The sequence below is a fragment of the Strix aluco genome, chromosome 4, assembly GCF_031877795.1.
Source record: "Strix aluco isolate bStrAlu1 chromosome 4, bStrAlu1.hap1, whole genome shotgun sequence".
NCBI classification, from domain to species: Eukaryota; Metazoa; Chordata; class Aves; order Strigiformes; family Strigidae; genus Strix; species Strix aluco.
In genome coordinates, this window is record NC_133934.1 from 42,257,320 (window position 1) to 42,280,212 (window position 22,893).

At 39.3% G+C, this 22,893-nt stretch overlaps 1 protein-coding gene across 3 annotated transcripts in view; it reads right to left on the reverse strand.

Annotated features, from left to right (window-relative positions):
- Positions 1–22,610, reverse strand: part of GALNTL6 (polypeptide N-acetylgalactosaminyltransferase like 6) — a 507,888-nt gene extending 485,278 nt beyond the window's left edge. For all 3 annotated transcript variants that reach the window (XM_074822812.1, XM_074822810.1, XM_074822811.1), the window contains exon 1: positions 22,360–22,610. In XM_074822812.1, the coding sequence (XP_074678913.1) occupies positions 22,360–22,497 (138 nt within the window). In that variant the 5' untranslated portion in view covers positions 22,498–22,610. The remainder of the gene's footprint in view (positions 1–22,359) is intronic.
- Positions 22,611–22,893: the final 283 nt, after the last annotated feature.

Genomic DNA, 22,893 nt, shown 5'->3' on the forward strand with positions numbered 1-22,893 from the left:
CAACTTGTCTTCCTTTAACATGGGTGACTATTGACTTTAGGGAATAATTTTTCTTTGTACCTTTAAAATGTCTGTCTACAAAAAAATTGAAGTACTATACTGATACAAATTTGTCTAATAACTTGACATCAGAACCCAGGTCTTCCCCATCCCTTGTAAACATTTCAGATATTTCTAACCTAATAAACCACATTTTCCCAGTTTCCAAGCTTCAATGATAGTGGCAGATGTATACACTAAAAAAAGCCCCAAACCCCAAGTTAATTATCCCTGATAAGTCTTATCAGAGCACCACGAGTACTGCCAGTTGTCATGTCACCAGAAAAAAAATGCACAGCACTGCAAATTTTCCATCTCAACTGCTGCATCCTTAAATCAACTGAAAACCCCACAACTGTTTAAAATTTACGTACTCTTTAATGATAAAAAAAGCACTGCCATTAGAGTTTTCTGCATATGACTTCCGTTTTACATATTCTCCCTCAAGTTATTCTTCCTAGCTAGAGCTGTGTGCCTCTGTTAGCACCAGTGAGGGTTGCATGGATGAAACAAACACCCTAAATTTGGCTAATGATGCTACTCTGCTGGCAGAACATAGCAGACTACCACAGAGGCTGACTAATCTTCAAATAATTTAACAATTACCAAATTGATACTTTTTTTAAACCATGATGAGGAGATTTGACAAGCCCATTTTGTTAATGGATTAGTCTAAAACAACCTGACAAAATACACTGCAGAAAGAGAACAAACCAGGAACTCTGACACAACGAGATGTCTCAGTAGAATGCAGTTAGTGTTTTAAGACAGGCTTTGTTGATACCTCTCTTCACAAAACCCTGTAAGGAAGCTATTTTTTTTTTTTGTTGCCAAACCAAGCTAAGAGATTTGATAATGTATTTCCAGAACTCATGCTAGGCTGACCACATCTGCAAGGCTTCCTTATTTCAGAAATCCATCTACTTCTCAACTACTCAGCAGCTAACGCAGTTGGCATTACACCTCTTACTCCAAGCACAGCATGGAAGTTGCCCAGTATCCCCTATTTCTTCAACCAGTTAGGCCCTGTGGATACTAAGCATACCTGAAAGTTAAGCCACCTGAGAGACAGACGCCAAAATAACATCATTTCCCTAGACAATAACCACCAAGTGCTGAATTCTCTTCCAGTGCATCTTCAGCAGGAAGCAAGGAGAGCATTCTTATCTTAAAATTCCCTGAAAACAGGTGGTTTCTTTCTCCAGGGAGATAAAAACTGACCTTTAGCTCCCTTTAGGCAAAGGGAATTGAACCTGAGCCTACACGTGCTCTCATCACTATGGTAATGTCAGAAAGAAAAATGCCGAGGAAAAAACCACCATTGTATTTCCTTTACAGAAAGGATGTTAAAATATGGTTCCAGGGTCACTATCAATGGAAGTGGTCTACCCCTCCTCTCAGCTTGGATTCTTGACAAGGATTCAGTGCAGGAATCAGATTTCAGGCAGCATTTTTTTCCAGCTACTTCCATGCAGGCCCATTCCCCCTGTCCTTAAGTTAAGCAAGTAAGCATATGCTCAAGACACTGAATCCTCAGGGAAAAACAGGTTTCTGGAACACTTTGTAGTTGTCCTAAGTGTTAAGCGTTGAAAAGCTCAGCACTCTAACATCCCAGCCTCTTTCCAGACCCAACTTTAAGTCGATCAAGTCAAGCACAAACTCACAAATTCCAAAGGTGGATTTCTATAACTTTACCACAGTCAAGACACTACCCTTGGGCTCCAAGCTGGTTAAAACCCATAAACAGGTTTCTAAGCTGACTTTTGTATCATGAAGTCCCAAGACAAGTCCTAGACTGGAAATTCAACATGAACAATAATTAGAATAGTCTATTCGGTGTCCCTACTTACATGCTGAGATTTTGAGGCGTTAAAAAAAAAAAAAGAGCAGAAGCAAAATGACATTTTCTTGACAGGCTTCTTCTAGTAACTTCTACAAAGAAGCCCATGTGTTCTCTACATTATTCCAGGGGATTAGCAAGGGTGGTATTACAGTAATTAGTGTGTTACTCTATCACAGGTTACTACAGCAAGTTTTACAGAGCTTGGATGCAGAATAAAGTAAGGAAAAAGAGAGAGAAAAATATCTATACAGACAATCCCAAGGAAATTAGAGACCTGACACACCTAAAAAAAATTATGGTTTAATATAGTCAGAAGAGGGAGGGGAAGAGCCATGAGGACAGACCTGCTACTTTTTCCATTAAAACATAATTTTGCAACACATTTCCTTTTCTTAGCAGTTATGAACACAGTTTTTCAAGGCGTGTTTTTAAACCGTTAGCAAATTTCTGCCAACAATCTAAAATTACTATGTCCAAAGTCAGGAAACTTCACAGACAGTAATTCTTTCGGAATACTGCACTGAATCACTTTTTCATTGACAAATTCCATGTTGTTAATAAGTGTTAATCACAACTTCATCAGTATGCAGAGTGCCTTCTATTGTGTGGATGCTGATTACAGGTAATTTGGCAGCTGTTATAATGTGTTAGCTGCTTCAGCAATGTAGAATATATAATGACAGCTTTACTTTCTGAATTTTTATTTAGTCACGAATCTCTTTCTCCCCACAAACATTCAGTTCAGGTGAAAGCAAGTCATGATGCTCTGGTATTAATGGGAAAGAGGAGAAGCATGGCATGTTTTACAAGTAAATAGGATGATGCAGTCTGGGTCACCTGATCAAAAGTCAGTCTTGAGGGCTGAAAACTAGGGGTTTGCAAAGGTGGTTTGAAGTCACAAACCCTCGAAACCACGATCCTGTAGTCTGTTTGATGTTAACTGTACGAGATAGACCCACAAGGTACCTAGAAGGAGAAAGAAGGCCCCTGCAATAACTAATATTTTATGCCTGCAAAGTAACTAGGAAATTGAAACATAGAGGAGGACAATGAAAACAAGGCAAACAAAAAACCATATGGCTTTCCCTGAATCTGCTTACTAATTTGCAAAATAGAGGAAATTTGTTGGTTTACAATTTATCTGGTTATACCACATACTTCTCCTGTGTACTTAAGTATGTTTTAACTGAAACTAGTTGTATTTTAGCTTTGGTCTATGCTAAAACCAAAATAATTTGTCATTTTCTTATTGGTTTATATTACAGTCATTAAAAAAGGAACTGAAACATACTCCAATTCATTTACTCTAACCACTTAGCTCTGAAAGGATATTTTGCCTTTCCAATCGTATAATTATAGAACACGTTAGTTTTTTATGAGCTCTGTACACAAGCTGGACACTGAGTAGCAAAGTAGGTCAGTCTTGGGGGAAAAAGTAAACTAAATTAAACTAGTTTGCTTTTTCAGCACTTCAAAAGAAATTATTAAAATAAGCATGAGGTGCTGAAGGTCGAACTTATGTCATTACATTCTTGATAAAAGGTGCACAGGTTTTCAATCTATGTGCCCTAAAGCAGTCTGTGGTTCTCCTCTTGGGTTTCTTTTTCCTTCCCTGACAAAGTCAAACTTATTTTTAAGAGATTTTTCATGAGATAGCCCCTTACTATAACAGAAACATGAATGTCTCGCTTCTGTAAATTTAAGTTCTGTTTGAAAGCATTATTGCTTTCTGCAAGTTGCAGAGCAGGTTTAAAGAGAACAATAGTCTCTAAAAATAAACATAATATATAACAGTCTCTCAGGCAATGTCAAATGCAATGGAAAAAGAGTGATGAGAGTTCTCCAACATGAGTTTTAATGAACCTTTTTTCTCTCTTGTGTCAGTGCAAGTATCATTTATTTTTAAAGCAATCGGTCACAGCTTTCTGTTAGAATGATGGCCTCTTGACTGATTATGTCGAAATGCAGAACAATAAGAAATAATAATATTCCCAAGCTGGAAGTCAGTAATGAACAAAATTTGAAGTCAGCTAAAATGAAGTACTGTATGAACTTAGTTGTAAAGTATATGGGATATAAGTCTTCAGACTACAGGACATAAGCCAACCACTAAGTGACAAGGCTTAGGAAGAAATAATTTTCCCTGTGGGCATGTTATTCCATAATCATCCATCACAGGAACTACAAAAAAAAAAAAAAACTCCTCTATAACACCTCTTACTAGCCAGGGCTGGAAAGGGGCTGATGAAACTGATGTAACAACAGATTTATCCAACACAGAAGTTCATATTTTGTAAATATACTGTGATTATTCATCACAAATAAAGTGAAAAAGGCAAATACAAACAAAAGCTAACCAATGTTTATTTTAAAAAAGTTTACATAGTAAAATTAAGTAGTATTAATTTTTACCTAGTTCCTAATTAGGCTCAGATTCTTAAAGTGACTCTTTATTAGAAGTAGGGAACTTTTGTTGGGAAACCATTGCTCCAGAGGAATTCTAAGACACAGGCACATTGCTAAGCTACCTGAAGAAGCTCAGTCAGATCAGGTACCATCAGAGGACTCAAGTAAGAAACAGAAGCACACCACACCCACTAGAACATCTTTCCTAATTGCAAAATTCTTTTTCTCTAGATATGATCCCCAACTATTAAACGCCTTGTCTTTTTACAAATCCCTGATGACTGCACGTATAATTGATATCATAGAAGATGTTTGAAATTAGCTGCTTTTGCTGGAACAAGCTGATTCACAGCTTATAACAGTTCAGGGCCTGGTCTAAAAAGAAGTGATAAAATGGTGGAATTGTGCCCATGAATAGGTAAAGTGAAAGCCACCATACTGACAAAATACACTTGAAGAGATCACTCAAGGCAAAGGCATCCAACAAAGTCTGTAGCAACAATAAGTTCTTCTGGTGCATATGAAAGACTCCCATGCATTTTGCTCTATTACAGTTTCAAGCAGCATCTTAACTGTACGCAATTCACTGCCTGGAAAGAAAACCTAATCATATATGTGATCTTTCTATATAGGTTATGACATCAGAAGCTCACTGGCCCCTAGGAGTGAGGGTTGGCACCATCCTACAGAATTTGACTGGGAGAGGGAAGCCGTTAGGTGACAACAGAACAGTGGTTGTTCCTCAGACTTTAAATCCCGCCCCCCCCCCCCCCCCCCCGCCCCGTTTCAGTTAAAAGTGCTTGAACTGAATCAGAAAAATTCCAAGATGGAAAGAAAAGCCAAATTAGGAGCTACCAAAGCTTTGCCTTGAAAATTATGATGCTGGTAAACTATCAGAGGTGCAGATTCCTCATCGCTGCTCCCACCTATTATTACTTCACAGAAAGACACCACAAGTAAATCTGGTGGCAAAGTTCAAATGATACTATTTAGCTGCTGAGAAGGAAGAGGGAACTGAGGGAAATGGACAGTTTTCCATAACAAAAATAGTTCAGATTCATCACTTGGGGAACCTTGAAGATTTAATGTAAGCCTGAAAAACACTTGTGTCAATAACCTGGGTGAAAAGCCTCTCTAACTTTTCTGTCAGACAATTTTTTTCATTTTCCTCTCAAGGAGGAATAGTACAAGAATGACACCATGCAGTTGGAGGTGTAAAGATAATCACAGCTATCTTATCCTAGGAAAAAAAAACCATGGAAGTAGCCTGCAGCACCTACCAGAGAGCAAAGAGCCTTCAATAAACCATTGTAAGGTAAAGCTGAGCAGTAACATCAGTCACACAATAATTAGTCATTTGGTTCTTATGTATGACTCTCTTCATATGCAATTGACAACTGCTTTCCAGAGGAAGTTCTCCTAGCTGCATCTTAAAAATAAGGGAAGCTAATCACAGATAGACAAAGTGATAAACTAGGCATCACAGAGGAAATGAAGAGTCATGAACAGAGCCTTAGTCACCTAGGGACAAGCCACTAGTTGGTCATTCACACCACTTTCCAGCAAGAAATGGATTTGATATTTGGAAAAAGACACATCTATGCTAACTTAGCTTCTCAGGAAGAATATTGCTGATTCTCATTTCAATACATTTAATCAAATGACATTATCTATAGATACTGCATGTCAGCTTTTAATGATTCTGCAGTGTAGTTATACTTTTCCTACAGTCTTCTACTATTAATTTTCATGGAAAATGACCATGAGCAAATATAGTATGGTAAGGTAGTGGCAAGCCTTAATACTGTAAAATCTCTGTTTCAATATTCTGTTACACAATTGTCTGTTGCCACATTTTCTAACCTTTGAAATAAGCAGGGCTTCTCATACTAGATAATATTTTCCTTTGAGAATGAATACAATATGAACACAGTAACTGGTCTGTTTCTACCTGTAGGCTATCTAGTCACAAGGTGAGAGAGTTCGGTGGGGTGGTTTTTTTAATATATACACTAAAAAAAGCCTACTGCTATAAAAATTACTCTTTCTATCTTTCTATTCTATCTCTTTCAAAGTCTAAATCATCCTTGTTTATAGTTCAATCAAATTCATAAACCAACAAGAGTTCACTCAAATTTTGATTGGAAAAAAATCACATCCCTGAAACCACTTGAAAAAAAGGCTGCTGTTCAGATACATACAAATCTCCTCCATGCATGAGTCACAGTGGATATCATGTCTGAATAATATTTAAAACTAAATCATTAATTAAACCACATGCTAACTACTGATCTTTATTTCATTAAGATGCATGCCTTTTTAAGCTTATCTTGGATTTACTAAAAAAAAAATTGTTCTCCAAAGTTATGTATTTATTATTTCTAATACATTCTTATGGTTTGGTTTTTTTTCTTTCAAACTGGAAGGTTTGGGTTCACACTTTTCATTCTATTTGCTTATAAAGTGACAGATAAACTGTTGGCATTTAACAGTAACTATGTCAGGGTGAAAACACTGTATGCAGGACTGTCAGCAACCATCAGCTCAAAGCTACAGGTTTTTTAAGTCTTCAGAAATACAGCTTTACTGAGTAAAAGCCTTTCAAAAACAGTTACACTCTTAGATTAATGCTACTTGATCTTATTTTTAAACCTATAAGAGCTGATACTTTTGTAAGCTGTTATTAGGTTAACTGCCATGCTAACTGATTTATCCACAGAAAAGACTCAAAGTCATCAGTGGTTCAAACTTCTTCCTCAGCCACTGCTTTGAAATATCACTTGTAGGGATGAGAAAAGGGTTTGGGGTCAATGCCTTCCAAGCCTTGGCCTCCTGACAGATCTTCTTCAGATGACTCTGATGTTGCCTAGAGTTTGGTAATAGCTATTATTGCTAGGGTACTCCATTGTATATACCAGTTTTCAAAATGTATTTTGAAAACAGTGGGGGGAATGAAGATTTGAGAGGTTACTTGGAGCACAAAAGACGACATGAAAGAAGGTACAAAGGTTGATGCTGGAAACAAGTCAAAAGAAACTGCCTGACAGATGGCATCCCAGAAAGGAAGGACTCTATGGTAAGATTCAGATATAAAAGAGAAAGTCAGTCCAGATGGTGACTGACAGCACTGATTACAAAACTCAGTTCCCACTGAAGGCAATGGGAGCTTTACCGCGGTAATGAGGATGATGGCAATGAAGGCTATTTTTTTTAAAAAAAAAATCCTGTTGTTTTGCTATGAAATACTCTGGAAGCACTTGTGTAATTCTAAAATTCAGGCCCTGACACCTGGTCAACAGTATAGTTGATAGTTTCACACTGCAACATACAAGCTAGGACTATATAGCAGGCATGCATTTAGGAAAGAGAGAAATAAAACAAATTTCTACATCATACTTGGAAGCGCAGTGCAGGAGCAGGTTTCAGCAAATAAGCATGCCTTGCTCTGATGAAACCTTACTGCAGCCTTTCAATATATAAAGGGGGCTTATGGAGAGAGACTTTTTACCAAGGCCTACAGTGTCAGGACAAGAGGCAACAGTTTTAAACTGAAAGAGGGTAGATTTAGATAGGACATAAGGAAGAAAATTTTTTATGATGAGGGTATTGAGACACTGGAACAAGTTGCCCGGAAAAGTTGTGGGTGCCCCATCATTGGAAGTGTTCAAGGTCAGGCTGGATGGGGCATTGAGCAATCTAACCTAGTGGAAGGTGTCCCTGCCCATGGCAAGGGGGTTGGACTAGATGATCTTTAAGGTCCCTTCCAACCCAAACCATTCTATGTTTCTAAAACTAAATTCCGGGAGAGTTCTTTAGAAACACCTTTTCCATCTTAGATATACTTCTTTGTATTAGCAACTTTACATTATGCTATTCACTTAAAAAAAAAAAAAAAAAAAAAAGGCGGGGGGGGCGGGGAAGAGAGATGAGCTTTCATCTTTACCAGTTACTGCCAGCAAACTCTTAAGTGGTATTCTGGTAAGCACTTGGCAAATCCCTGACCAGCTCAGCCTATAGAAACCTAATGAATAAGATTTCCTGTAAGTAACCTCTACCAAGGCAGAGGGAAAAGACTTTTTTCTTAGCTGGTTAAGATACACATTCCTGTGGTATATTCTATTCATATTGAAATCAAAATATAGCCTTGATATCAAACAAAGTTCAATACCAGGAAAATGGGAACCATTTGGAAATAGCAAAACATCACATTCATATCTATATATAGTCGAGTCCAATTTACAGAGGAATGAATGTACAGCTCTGCAGATATTCCACAGGGTAGTTTAAATATTTTAAATAAATAAACCTCCATAATCTCCTCTCAATGTAGGCAAGTATTTCCCTTCAGTATTAAAAAAAAAGAAACAAACACTACACCCGCCCACCCGCCCCCCCCCCCAAGTTGTTCCACATAGTGTGCCACACCTCAAATTCATTGTGGAACTGCAACACTGAACCTGTCTGGCATTTATTATTCTTTCTGGCTTACCAGAACACTCTCTATCATCCAGTAACTCATTTAAAATCTCCTCCCGTTCCACAACTTGATTCCCTGTCAGCAGCTACTATGGACAACTTTAACCTACACATTATTAGTTTAAGAATGACTTTTTAAAAGAAGTCATACAAAAAAGTCCATCTAGCCAACTATCTGTTTCTGACAACGATCAACAGCAAATCCTAAAGAAAGATATAAACACACGGCAAACAAACAACTTTCCTACAACACGCTTTCAGCCTCCAGCAACAACTGGTGGTTCAAGGACTTTGCAAGCCAGAGGTGCTGTCTTTAGCTCTAATAGATTTTTCTTCCATGAATGTATTCAATTGAAGCCACGTCAGCTTTTAATATCCACAATGCCTGGTTCAGAAAGCTCCACAGCTTAATAACCTATTGTATGAAGACCTGTACTTGTCATTTGTTTTGAGCCTGGTACATTTAATTTGATGCTATTATTTCTATTGAAAGAGAAAGTGAATAAAGGGATCCCTGCATATCTTTTCCATGTTACTCTCTTCTCAGATACCTCTATCAGTCCTCTCATCAGTCACTCAACAATGAAGCCTTTACTTAATTCAGTCACCCTTGATGGGTATCTCTTCCACCTCATCTGTGATGATTACGATTGCACAAGAATAGCATACGGTATTTGAGAGTACACAATGAATTCACACAGTAGTCATAACAATGTTATCCTCTTTGAAATGAAAGCTAACATTTTCATAAAACTAATACAAGCATCAAGAGCTCCTTCCTGAGTAGCAATTACTATGTCAAAAGTTATTGCTGTATATGTAAAACTAAGATTATTTACTTTCCCATATATGTTATTTTATATTTATCTACATTTTACTTCAGAGGGCTAGACAAAGAAAGACGGATTATGTGGAGAGATCTTTAGCTATAACAGTAAAATTCTGGCAGTATGCTACCCCAAATTTCCCATTTTTTATTTTCTCTCTCCAATTATGTAAACTCTGCCCGTTATAATGAATCTTCCAAACACTGGCTATTGATCCCACAGATCATTTTTTATGCGTCTGTTTCGTAGGCATGGATCATCTTAGTTTACAAGCACCTTGGAAGTACCTCAGACTAATAACAACCCCAAAACATAAAACGATTTTTATTTCCCTTCCCATGATTCTTCTGAAGCAATTGGAATGAATCTTTCTGGTCTTGTTTTACATTTTGTTTTCCCTCTTAAGTGACTTGATGTTCAAGATTTCTGCTGATCTCCTGAGCATCTCAGTCACTGCCAAATTACTGTTCTCCTACACAAGGTAGGAGTCAATTTTAAACACTGGTTTTATCCCTCTTAGATACTTAATAGACCTCTAAATCAGTTGAAAACATTGTTCTGGGGACGTGCATATTCTGTTTATTTCCAGCAAATTTCTACAAGTTCTGTGTATGTGCACTTTCGGGCCATGACTGAAGTGAGTTTTCAGCTCCTTTTCCAGAAGATTAATTTAAAAAAAACAAAAACAAAAACCCACAACCAAACCCGCCCCCCCCCCCCCCCCAAAAAAAAAAACCACCAACCAACCAACTGAAACCAACTACAGCCTAAAGTTACTGGTGAAGAAAGCAAGATTATAAAGTCTCCTCTCAAGAAGGAGCCTCAGTTTGCTACACAAAAATATGAAGCATGCTTTATTCTCACATTTTCGATTCACTGCAACATTAAAAGCCCACAGATCATGTTTGTACGATGCGGTTAACATAAAACTAAGAGCTTACTGCAATCAAAATAAAATATTCCTCACTGGCACTACTTCAATAACTGACCTAGCCCTGGGTCATTTTAAACCAGTTTAAATGCATCATTAATCCAGGGTATTCCAAAGCAGCTTTACTAATAAGCTATAATAAATTAGAGAAGCAAGGTTGCAGTTAGCATGCATTTAAAAAAATAATAATATGATAACAATATATGCCAGAGATGCAGATTAAAGCAACATGAAAGGCATAGAAAACATGATAGCAACATGACTTAGAAGTTCCAGAAATATAATTGATGAGATATATTTTCCTTATTATTTTCCTGTCTGTACATTTTCCTTTCTTTCATGTTTCCTTCCTGTCACTTCCATCCTAAAACTCTGGCAGCTTCTTACTCTCTGTTATCATTAAAAGAGAGTAGCTGGTGTCTCTAACAACCCGATCAGTAAATTGGAGATTAATCTGTAATATGAAGAAGGTTACTAAATGTAAGAGGTCAGTCGTTTGATTATTTAGATCACACATATCAGGAGAAAAGCAGGTTAGCAAAGTATATTGTAAAGACGGCAGCCTTGGGCCAGTATTTTTTGAACAAAATTGTGTATGATCTCCTAAAGAAATCTATATGGGAGTCCATTGTCTAAAGAGTAGAAATGACTAACAGGAAAGATTGGAAAGAATCAAGAGCATAAATGAAATAAGCCAACATCTTTATTTCCTACATATTTCAAGACTTAGAAGTGGAGAAGGAAAAAAAGTTCAGTAGATCGTCTAAAGTTACCACTGTTCAAAAACCAAACATAAAGCCAGCCCACATACAATCTGTGCATAAAGGAGGAGAGACAAAAACAAACCAAAAATCCTCATTTATTAAAAAAACCCCAAACCTTGAAAATGCCAAAGATACTGTAGATTGCACTGAATTTATACTCATAAACATACGCTTTCCCATGTATTTGCATGGTGTCCTTCTCAAAATCGTTCCATTCCTCGTAAGATTGTTGGGGCATGTTACGTAAAGAAAAATAAACTCCCTCTCCCTGTAGGAAGCAAAGATGGTCTCCTCACCTCCTCCTGCCCATTAACAAACATACACATCTGTGTTGATATGGGGGTGTGTGTGTATATATATATATAAAGGAAAAACTCAAAGCACACACTAATAACCCATTTCTGAAGAATCTATTCTACTAACAAATTCTTCAAAATGCATTGAAGAGTCTCAATTCACTCAATTTTAATTTTAAACTTAATTCAGTAAGATTTTACTCTCATAAGTCACAGAACAAACGTTACTACAACACAAGAAAAAGGCAAGTTTTTTCAAGATCTCTGTCTGAAGGGGTCACAAGGTGCACAGGCAGTAAATACACATCCTGGGCTTGATCTTCTGTGCTCATTCGTCATGCGCATCCATTCCAGATGCAGAAGCAGGTTGCTGCTTAGCATGATGCCATCTCCATTTCCCTTCTTCCAATATAAAATACAATTTTTCTTCATTGCTTCTGAAGGAGACATCTGTTGTGTGTCTTGAGCATTTGAAGCAAAATTTCTCTCTTACATGTTCATATTGAAGTCGCTTCAATGAAAACACCTTTATCTTCAGTGACTGCACTATTACTCTGTGTGGGGTCAGCACATGAACTGCAGCATTCAGAATTTCTGAGTAGTAATTTGCACAGACACCACCTCAGTTTTATGAAAAGTAAATCTCCTGTTAATAACACCTCTTTGTCAAGCAGTTTTTCTCTATGCTTTGTGTATGGATGAGTTGAACAACAACCCAGCATCTTTACTGCTCTCCTCTCCTCATGAAGCAAGGAGACAGGGAAGATGGGGAAAGATCACATAACGTAGTGGACTGTGTTTGCAATCAGATTTATTTCCCACCCCTCTGCAGCTTTGCCGCTTTCCCTGAAGGAGCTCCAGAAGTTCCCTGCCCTCCTCTGCAGCCCTTCGTGCACACACGGCATGTCTGTTTGCAGTGCTCAAGATGCCAGCTTTCAATTTTGTTTTTAAATTCTATTAGTATATATAGGCAGTTAGCAGAGGTGAACGCAATTTCACTTTCATATTAGCAAAGCATAGCCTAATATACATGTTCTGGCTGCGCTTTCATTGGGCTTGTATCTCTTAAATGGATTACTTTAGGAAAAATGGAGAGATAAAACCACTCTTCTCTCAGACTGCTACATAGATCAAGAAGTAATATAGAGCGAAATAAAATCTGTCTATCATTAGGAGGAATGTCACCATATACTTGGAGAAATTCCCACCGCTTCACCATCATTGGGAATTATGTCAAGGATGCCCTTATGCTGAAAAAGATTTAATATGATGTGAAACACAGGTTAAATACACTGCAGGAAAATTTTGCTGTGAGGCTTTTGCATGTCATTTTTTAGTTTTCTGCTAATTTTTGCAGCCATCCCAGGTACTTTTTATGTCCATGTATGCTGTGTCTCTATTTTGTAACTTTAGTGGAGAATTCGTTACTTAATGTCATAAAAGTTCTGGATTTACATTTTTATACTGGTGTTATAATTGCAAAATTTGATCAGCAGTTTGACTGTCATTTTAGTTTATGTTGAGCAATTCTGGAAAAACAACATCCATTCAAGCCTGTCATTCATTTTTGTATCCATATCAAATGCAACTTAAAATGTAGTCATTTATCAGAGCCTGAAAATAGCAATACATTTCTGGTAGGATGGCATTAATTTGTATTTTTCATGCATTCCCCATGCTAATGTGAAACTACCACTCTGTAGAAAAAACAATCTGAAATTTTCCAAGATTCAAGCAATCCAATACAATAATTTACCCAGCAATCAAATGAGATATCAAAAACATTAAAGAAACTGAAACATGCTTTTCCAAAAAAAAAACCAAACCAAAAACAACCAAAGACAGAAAGAGGCAAGAGACAGAGGTGTATTGCTATGTTGAAAATAAGAGAGCTTTCCCATTGAAGGGTCACAGTAGGTATTTTGCCTCCCATACAAAAAAAAAAAAAAGTGAACTACTGCATTAAACCATGTATTACATTCTGTGCAAGACAGATGATTCAGAGCTGGTGAACTACTGAAGGATACTGGTTCAGCACAAGATTTGGTACAATTTACAGTCTCTTCTCAAGTTATCTAGCTCTGGCTAACTACTGTTGTATCTGCTCAGGCTTTGCCAGGGACTGGCAAAATTTTGCCAAGGATACAGTTAATCTGTGCAGAAGAGAGATTTCAGTTGCCAGTATCTGTTGGAGCTAACTCTTGTGAGTGGGAATATCTCAAACCTCCCAAGTACACGTGCACTTCTTTGACCTTGCCTTCTCTGACACAACCACGGAAAGCTTCAGAGCATTAACCAAATGTTACATTACAAGCACAACTTTTAGCCCAGGGGTTGGATGACAAAACAGAAAGACAAACTGCCTGTGATCGACAACTATGTTATCTAATGCAAAACTGGGAGATTTTAATCACAGAGGCAAAAACATATGGGATAAAACACTTATTGCATGCTACAGAAGCTGTTAACATTGCGGGAATACATGTGCAAGAACTGTATTTCCCAGACATTGGCTCTGAACAGAGACACAGGGAGCCCTTGCTCTTCTCCATCTTCAGCTATAAACAGAACTTGTCATAGTCTGGCTAGAAAACATTCTTGCTTGTCCTAAACACTTGTTTGCATTCTCCTAGTACTTAATTTATAGAATACTATTTTCAGAGTGCAGTAACAAGTAAGCAGGCTAAAATCTTCTAAATAAACTCATCTGTTAATCTATTTTAAGTACAAGTATGAAAAATTTTGCTTCTTTAAGCAAATGAGCACCTTAAGTTAGTGTGATAAATGTACACTTACACACTTCAGTGAGCAATCCAATTTCTGAAGCACCCTGTATTAACACTAGTGTCCTGACCAAACTCTAGTTCAGGTAATTGCCTAGCTAAATCTCTTAGCAGTATCACATCCTCTCATAAACCACTGTAAACTCACCATTGCATCTTAAGCACAGAATCAATGGTTTATCGCTGATCGATGAAACATTTAAGTTGTATGGGCCAGACTTTCTAGTCTACTATGTCCAATTTGCACGGTAAATTTGGCATTTAAAAAAACCCAAAACAAACAATTGGCAAAGTGTAGGAAACTGAACTGGGCATGGTAACTCTTAGATGGCACAAACCTGACACAAGTTTCAGGGCACTGAATGTTCACAGCACTGCCAGATGTCACCAATCTCCAACCTCCTTGTTGCTGCAGCTCTTACAAGCGTTACTGCTCACATGGCTCTGAAGACGACATGCAAATGTTCTTCAACTACTTCAGGGAAAAGTCTGGCAGATTGGCTTAAACTGTTGTGGAGGTGGTTTCAGATGATCCAATGAAGCATCTGTCAAATGCCGTTATGTCCTGTCACCAGAGATTTAGCTGAAAAATTCAAGCATTGGATGGTAACCAATAGCTGGAGGTGACAGGGAGAAAGGGATGCTGCAGTTATCTGTTAAATCCACATGTGGCTAGACGAAAGCCTCACGTTTCAGCTAGTGACTGCTTCCGAAAGTGAGGCCAGAGGTCTTCAATAAACAGGATCTGACCAGGAGAAAGAGAGGATAGGAAATTCCTTCAGTAAGATCTGCCAAGAGATCGTAAAATGGCAGCATAAGATAGCATTGTCCCCATGAAATACCACCTTGAACAGGAAAATGGCAGCTCTGACCCTGTACAGGGTACAAACATCCAGAAAAGAATGGGATATTTTAGCTCATATATTTCCTGCATTAGCTGCACATACACCTCATCATCTGTATTCCTACAATTCTCTGAATATATTGCTATTAGTTTGGTGATTAAAGAGCTGACTTGAATCACCAGGTGTTTGCATAGACTTGGAGTCATGTCATCTTCTCTATGAAGAATGATGTGTGGAAATTATGAAAATGAAGGTGAAGAATTTGAAAGAGAAGCATGAAATCCTGTTAAATTCCTGCAATAGATTTTCTTCCTCTCCTTTACCTCTGGAGCAAACCTCCTCAAGTCGGTCTCTTCTACAGCATTTTTTTCATAAAGAAGAGGGAAAGGATTTCTCTGTCAAAGACACATTTTGAGAAAGATTACCCAGCCAAGCCTATCACCCAATGAAATTCCTCCAAATGTGACAGTTGTCAAAACCAGCTTGAAACCAATGAATCACAATAGAGCTTGACCTTAAAAACCAGTTTACGCTGGAATCTCAGAAATGAATTAGTACAGCAGGTTGACATCCCCTAATAAAGCCTTTTCACATTTTTAAAGAAACATGAAAAAACTGGGACTGCTGTTTCTTTCAGTCAGCATAGTTTGGTCTCTTGACAGTGAGGAACACTTAAGACAAACGTAGGATTTTTAGCCTAGGATTCCTGAGCTGCACTGTACTTAACTTGTCAACCTCTGAGTTAATTTTTTTTTCAGCCTTATTTAAAGTAACCCAACACGTCTGCTCCTGGCCCCGATCCATCAAAATAGTTAGCATACACTCAATTTTGCTGAAGTCAATTGCTATAAATGTGCGCATCAGCGTGTTGCTAGACAAAGACCACAAGTTACCTGCCTGAGCATTCCAAAAAAAAAAAAAAAATAGAAAAGAAAAGCTGAATTGTTCTTTCTTCTGTATGTGAACAGACACCTGCCTACACACACAGTTGCGTCTCCACTGAACGGCAGGCACAGTGGCACAGTGCAGCCTGGCTCCCACTCGGGATGCACTTACAGTACTGCTGCAGGTCCCCAGACCCAAACACAAGAGCTACATTCCCTGCACAGGGAGATAAGGAAGTTTAAGAAAAGAAGTAGGCATCATGTCGCAGTGAGGGGATAAAATACAGGTTGGGTATGCCCCCCTAGTCAGTGAGGAATCCTGCATCCCATTGCTTCGACAAGGCCACCAAGTCTCCCTTATCACAGTGCTCTTTCTACAAATCCAAGTGTTGGCATGCATGGAGGTTTCTGGACCTTATGTTCAGATTTGGATAAAATTGAAATGACTATGCTTAAAAAAAAGGTGACTACATACGGTAATACTAGCCAAAATGCATTACAGACTCTGAGTTATATGAAAACTAAATATAGAAAACAGTCCATTTTATTCTGTAAGATATACCCTGTTTAGTAACATTCCTGAAAATTGATAGGTATTAAGTTAACCACAGGAGGGCTCCCTCTGGTATACTGAATACAACAGAAACATACTGTTAATTGCCAAAAATAATATTGTATCTTAAAAGTAACAAAGGTTTTAGTCCTCAAATGATATTTTCCTCAGTAGGCTCCAATATATACAGGGGAATAAAATTATACAGGAACAATTCATATAAAGAAGTGAATTACAGAAGTGTTAACTGGACGACTGTTAAATACTTAAATGGCAAACTCAGATTGCCAGTGCACTGCATTTTAATACACTAAACTCTGTTTTGCCATGCCATGTATAGCTCTTGGAGCTGACATACCAGCACAGCAGTGGACAAGGCTGTAGAATAAAAGAGGATTGAACACACCAGGTCCCAGCTGCTGCTCTGGGGAGAGGAATGACGACTTGCTCGGAACAGCACACACGCATAGAAACTGAGCATAGAAAGTGAGGCTTCATTTCATCAGCATTTTTTATGGTCAGCCATGCACTCTCCCAAAATAGTACAAATTTATGTCAGCAATAGTCAAGCAGCTACTTTTGTAGACTTGGGTCTGTCTGTCACTCTATTTACTCCTCTGTTAAAGGGAAACAAAACTCTCTCGCCTCACAAGTTTGTGCTGAAAGCAAAGGTAACTGAGACAGTGGAACTAAATCTGTAAGCAACTGACAGCGTCCTGACAGTGCAACATGGGAAACAGGCATCTATTTGTGTCCTACTAAACCATAATTAGTATAAGATTTTGTAGCTGTTGAATGAACTGGAAAAGCAAGGGAAATACAGCTAAGGGGGGGGGGGGGGGGGGGGGAAGTTTCACTTTCAAGATGCAGCTTTTATGCAGCTCCAGAAACAGAATTCTCCAACGCAAGCTTTGTACTTCACTGGCATCAATAGTGAGGAAACAGAGTCACCTGTCCTGGAACAATTATAATTATCAGAACCTGTGTACTAAGCAGTAGGAAACATTGCACTTTGGGGTAAATTTAAATTTTCACCTCTTTCACAGACTTCAGAAACTAATGACTGTTTGCAAGACAGATTTCAGGATGAAACAGCTTCCTGGATTCAGGAGTCAAAGTTAGTACTTTCACAGTCAGCAGGCTTGGAAAGTGGATTTTGTGCCTGTTTGCCAACTACAGTACAGGCCCAGGGTTTGTAAGAACTACATTCTCCTTATCCTGAGGAGTTCATTTAAATGCATACCTCACATATCCCAAGAGAAAGACCTAATCATGGGGCTAACCAGACAGAAATACAGAATTCACAGGACAAGAGAAAGAGAGTGTGACTATGACATGGAACAACACTTTCCCCTTACAGCATAGCTGTATTTTGGTCTTTGCTCTGGGCACCATGCACGCACCAAAATAAAAAGGGACAACACCATTGAGAGCTCCTCCTGCAGAAGTGCCTAAATCAGAAGGTCAAAGAAGCATGCCCCACCAAAGCATAAGTGAAATTAAACCAGAAATCTACCTTCTTTCCTTACTTTACACATGATAAAGCATTTCAGTAACACATCTGTGAATAAGTATTACAGAGCATCTGTGACTAAGAGATGCTGCTGTTCAATCCAATTTTAAGTGAGGAGATTTGACACTGGGAAGCAGGAAGATGACAACCAAATGAGAAAAGTACAAAGCGAAGTTGAAATGCAACAGGAGTTATCTCACTAGACTGCCATCCTTTCAGCCAACCACACTGGCATCCCATAAAAACAGAAAGAAACATATCTCACATTACTTTTCACCAAAAACTTGCATTACTGACACTGGAAAGCTGCTGCAAGAAATTTGGTTCTTTTACATGAAGTTATTTTGCATATATCGAAAGTATAAAAACAGACAAGGATAAAGCCTTACTGTAGCCAAATAAAGTAGCACAAACTTTACGTAGCATCAGATAACGAGGTCTGGACTGGGATTACATCCTAGTGGTTGTACTGCACTGTTGCTTTTCCTCCACTAAAAACAACACTGAAATCAAAAGTTTTATGAGCATAATTTAGTACCCAAACACCCTGGCCTTGGGATTTTATCAAAAGAAGAGATCAGACAGGATATTTGTATCACATACATAATATTTCTGTGACCAAAAAAAAAAAAGTTTAACTGCAAAAACCGTATTCAAAACTCAAAGATACCATAATGTGTTATGGAATTTATCAGACTTTTTTTAAAAGGCAATAAAAATACCCTGTTCAATTTCCTGTATTCCCATAGTACAGCAAGGAGGACTGACTTAGAAAGAATTAAACCAGAAATTTATTCTATTTTTTTCCCCCCTCACATGTACTGCTTTATTGTCAAAACTATATTTTACGGAGAGCTTGTTGCTCCATGTAACTCAGAACCTTAACAGATGTACCATTACCCTTGGAGCTCCACTTTAAATACTCTGATAAACCAAAAGTAAGTAACAATTATCAAAATAAAAAGATCCAAGCCTATCAAGTTCACAAGTGAAAACTTTAGGAAAACATGATAGTTCTTTTTTTAAAAAAAAGTAAGTTTGTATGAAACACAGGTTAATAATGCTTATAGAATTAATGTACAGTGATCAAAACCATTCATACTGTCTGGAATAAGTGTTTTCAATACCATTTTCTCATCTTTTAATCTTTCCTAAAGAAGAGCTTCTCTGCTCAGAATCAGAATTTGCACAATGATAAAAAAAATACTCTTTTGTAATTTATTGCAGCACTATTTTAAAGAATAAAAAAGTCAACTTATTTTGTCATATTAGAATTTGTAGATAGCACTAAAGAGCACAAGTGCCCTCTTCCAGGCACTGAGAATGACACAGTCCCCAGGGGACACTGTTCTACCATTGATAGAATGAGACTATTTTTGCATTGTGGACTGCTTTTGAACAGCTTCTCTGCTTACTGCTGTCAGGATATCAATGCCTCCTCCATCAGCCTGCTATCCCTCCTTCGCTCTAGTGCTGTGGCAAGCAGCTGAGGTGGTGGGAGAGGCTGACAGAGTCCTCATTCACAGGGAAGTTTGGGGATGTCTGCTTTAGCAATGAATTGGAAAGTTTCATTTATAACTAGTCAGAAAATCAGAATTTCACCATGCCATCTCCTCAAAAACAACTGATGATCAGTAACACGTTTATAACTATTACTGCCAACATCAGAATACCACTGGACAGACATTTTACCCATGAGGGCAAAACCAGTTCAGCCTATGATTAACTTATTGAAGTCACTGACAGCTCTGCCCCTCTTCCATGGTCAGGATGTATCACAGCAGTCTGACTGTACATCACTGTCACGTGCTGACCCTACATACATACTTATGTAACCTAACACAACTTCAGAATACTTAAGGAAAGTCTGCTGCGGTTTCAGTAGGACTGACCTTTAAACTTTAGTTAAGTCACACTAAGTATCGAGTAATTGAACATTTCAAGGTCAAAGAATGACTGCGTTGAACATTGAAATTCTTGCATTTCCTACAAACTTAATAGGGGAAGAAGGTTATATTTCTACTATGATACTATTTCACTACTTCTAATGCAGTCTTTCCTAGTATGACCTCATTTCTAGTGTAGTCTCAAAGAAATACATTGACCACCTTCTTACAATTTCCTTTATATTTAAAAGAGCTGAACTCAAAACTTGAATTTCAATCCTTGATCCTTGTATGCATTTTGGGTTATAACATGCACGTCAAAAGACACATGTACTGTAATTGCATTACTCACCTCTACTTCAACCCGCTATCCTCACTGGGTAATGACATTACCAACATGACTTCAATTCAGATAGTGATAACAGAATTACATTAGTGTCAGCTGTAAGGTTCAAAGTTTCATTGTTCATTTTTATTGTTTCCCCATTAAACAGTCCCATTACTGCGCAAGAAGTATTCAGGTGGGGAGAAAAGGGGGGGGGGAAAAAAAAAAGAGAAAAAAGAAGCTGGTAAAAAGCCTGTTTCAGAAAACTTAGGAATTAAAATTTTCTGGGGTCTCATTAGCAAGTCTCACTAGCCCTTCATGTATGCTCAGCTGCCAACCTCCGAGGATTTCTTCCACCCTTTTATCCAGAACCTCGTTTTTTAAAAAAAAAAAAAAAAAAAAAAAAGTAGTTATTTCCCTTTGAGTGCTATCCAGTCATGCTCTACTTAGAGTGCAGCCTTGAACATTAGAAATTTCATCTTATGCCAAGGCATGTGTCTTGTAAAGAGCCATGCAACAAACATGGAAGTCATTATTTGCATTGAATACCTTAGCTTTCTGAAAGCACAAAGTAAATTAGGAACCACGAAGACTACAGTATACCTTGTAAACTAATGACAGACATGATTATCATTTTCTTTCTTTCAGCAGAAATTACTTCCAACTAAAATCTAACACCTGACACTCACTGCACCTCAAAACCCTTGGAACAATAAAGTATGCTTCAAATTAAGAAGCTATCCCTAACCTCCTCCTGTAGTAATAAAGTATCTTTCATTCAGCCTATTTCATTAACGAAAGTTACGACACTTTGGAGGACTAACTTCTGTAATGCATAGCTGTATTAACAAAGAATCAAGTATGTTATTGCTCAGTTGAAGCCGTTGACTTAAATACGTTTAGTATGTGGAAAGTGCATTATATACATGGCTGATGACCCTTGAAATTAAGACTACTAATACACTAAAATGATACATGATGCCATCCAATATACTCTAACATGAAGGCTATGCAAGTGGTAAACAAGCTAAAAGATCAAACAATCCCACAATTTCTTACTAATGATCTCTGAAATATTTATGTTATATTTAAATTACACTGACAATTACAGTGTAGGAGCATAGCACTGTTGAACAGAACAAATATAAGCTTTGGTAAATTACAGGCAGGGTTTTAAAGCACTGCATTACAACAACCCCCCCAAACTAAATTTCATTTAACGCAGGTCATACTGTGATTTATAAGCCATACATAAACCCAGCGAGTTGAAGAATAACTTGAGAAAAAAACAGCTTATGTCAAACGCTGTTATTAATAACGGTGATTGAGGAGATTGTAAACTGGAAATATTTGAAAGTTCGTTGTGACATCAGTCAGACAAGCAGTTACACACCGCGTAGTTGTATCGGGTCACATTAGTAACGTTCAGAAGAGAAAAAGGCTGTGGATCACTTCTGCCGGGTTTTCAACAGAAAGGAAGAGGAAACAAAAAACCTAGGCGGTTAGTTACCTAGATGGATCCCGAACAATTTTAGCGAACGTACAACCACATATCAGTTTAAGAAGTACTGCAGACAGGCGGACAAATAAAAGTTGCGGTGAAAACTCCACTTCTCGTCATGAAAACCGGCACCCAGCGTCACCTTGGCTAACCCACGAAGCATGCAGCACCCCCGTCTCCCCGCGTTCACAGCCAGCCCCTGGGACTGCTCACCCCTGCCCTTCCCGGGAGAGCCCAACCCGGCCGGCTCCCTTTGTCCGCCCACAACTTTCCTCCCCCAGCGCGGCGCCCGGACGAGCACATGTGCTGCCGCTCCCCGCCCCGCACCCCGCCGCCGGCGCCGGGCCCCGCTCAGTCCCGGGGCGGGGGCGAGGGCCGGGACCGCGCCCCGGCAGGCGGCAGCCCGCCCGCCCGCCCGGCGCAGCGGGGCACCGCGGAGCGGCGCGGAGCACCGCGGGGCAGCGCTCCCGGGCGGCTTCGCACCTACCTGCGGCTCAGCGGGCTCGGCGGGCTTCACCAGGTGCTTCTCCTTGTAGAGAGACCAGAGGCCGATGTCAGGCAGGAAAATCAGAGCCGCGGTGAAGAGCAGCGTCATTTGCAGAAACCTCTTCTGTTTCCTCTTCATGGCCAAAGCCGGGCTGCTCTGGTGACGGCAGCAGCGGCAGCAGCAGCTACCCCAGCACCACGGGGCCCGGTCCTTCCCTCCCCACTGTCCCTCGGAGGGGCCCGGCGCCGCGGAGAAACTTCGCCCGCCCGCCTCACGGCCGCCCGCCCCGTGCCCGGGCGGGGCCCCCCCCCACGGCGGCGGCGGCGGCGGCGGCGGCGGCGGCGGGGCTGAAGCTGGCGGCCGCTCCCCCCGCCCCGGCACGGCGCTGCGCGGCGGCGGGGCCGCTCCCGGGGGAGCGCATGGATCCACCTGCGCACGGAGCGGCAAACAGCTCGACACACAGCGGGAGGGGGAAGGGGGGGGGGGGAATTAAAAGGCGGTAAAAAAATCCCACAACCCCAGTCCGGTAAGCAG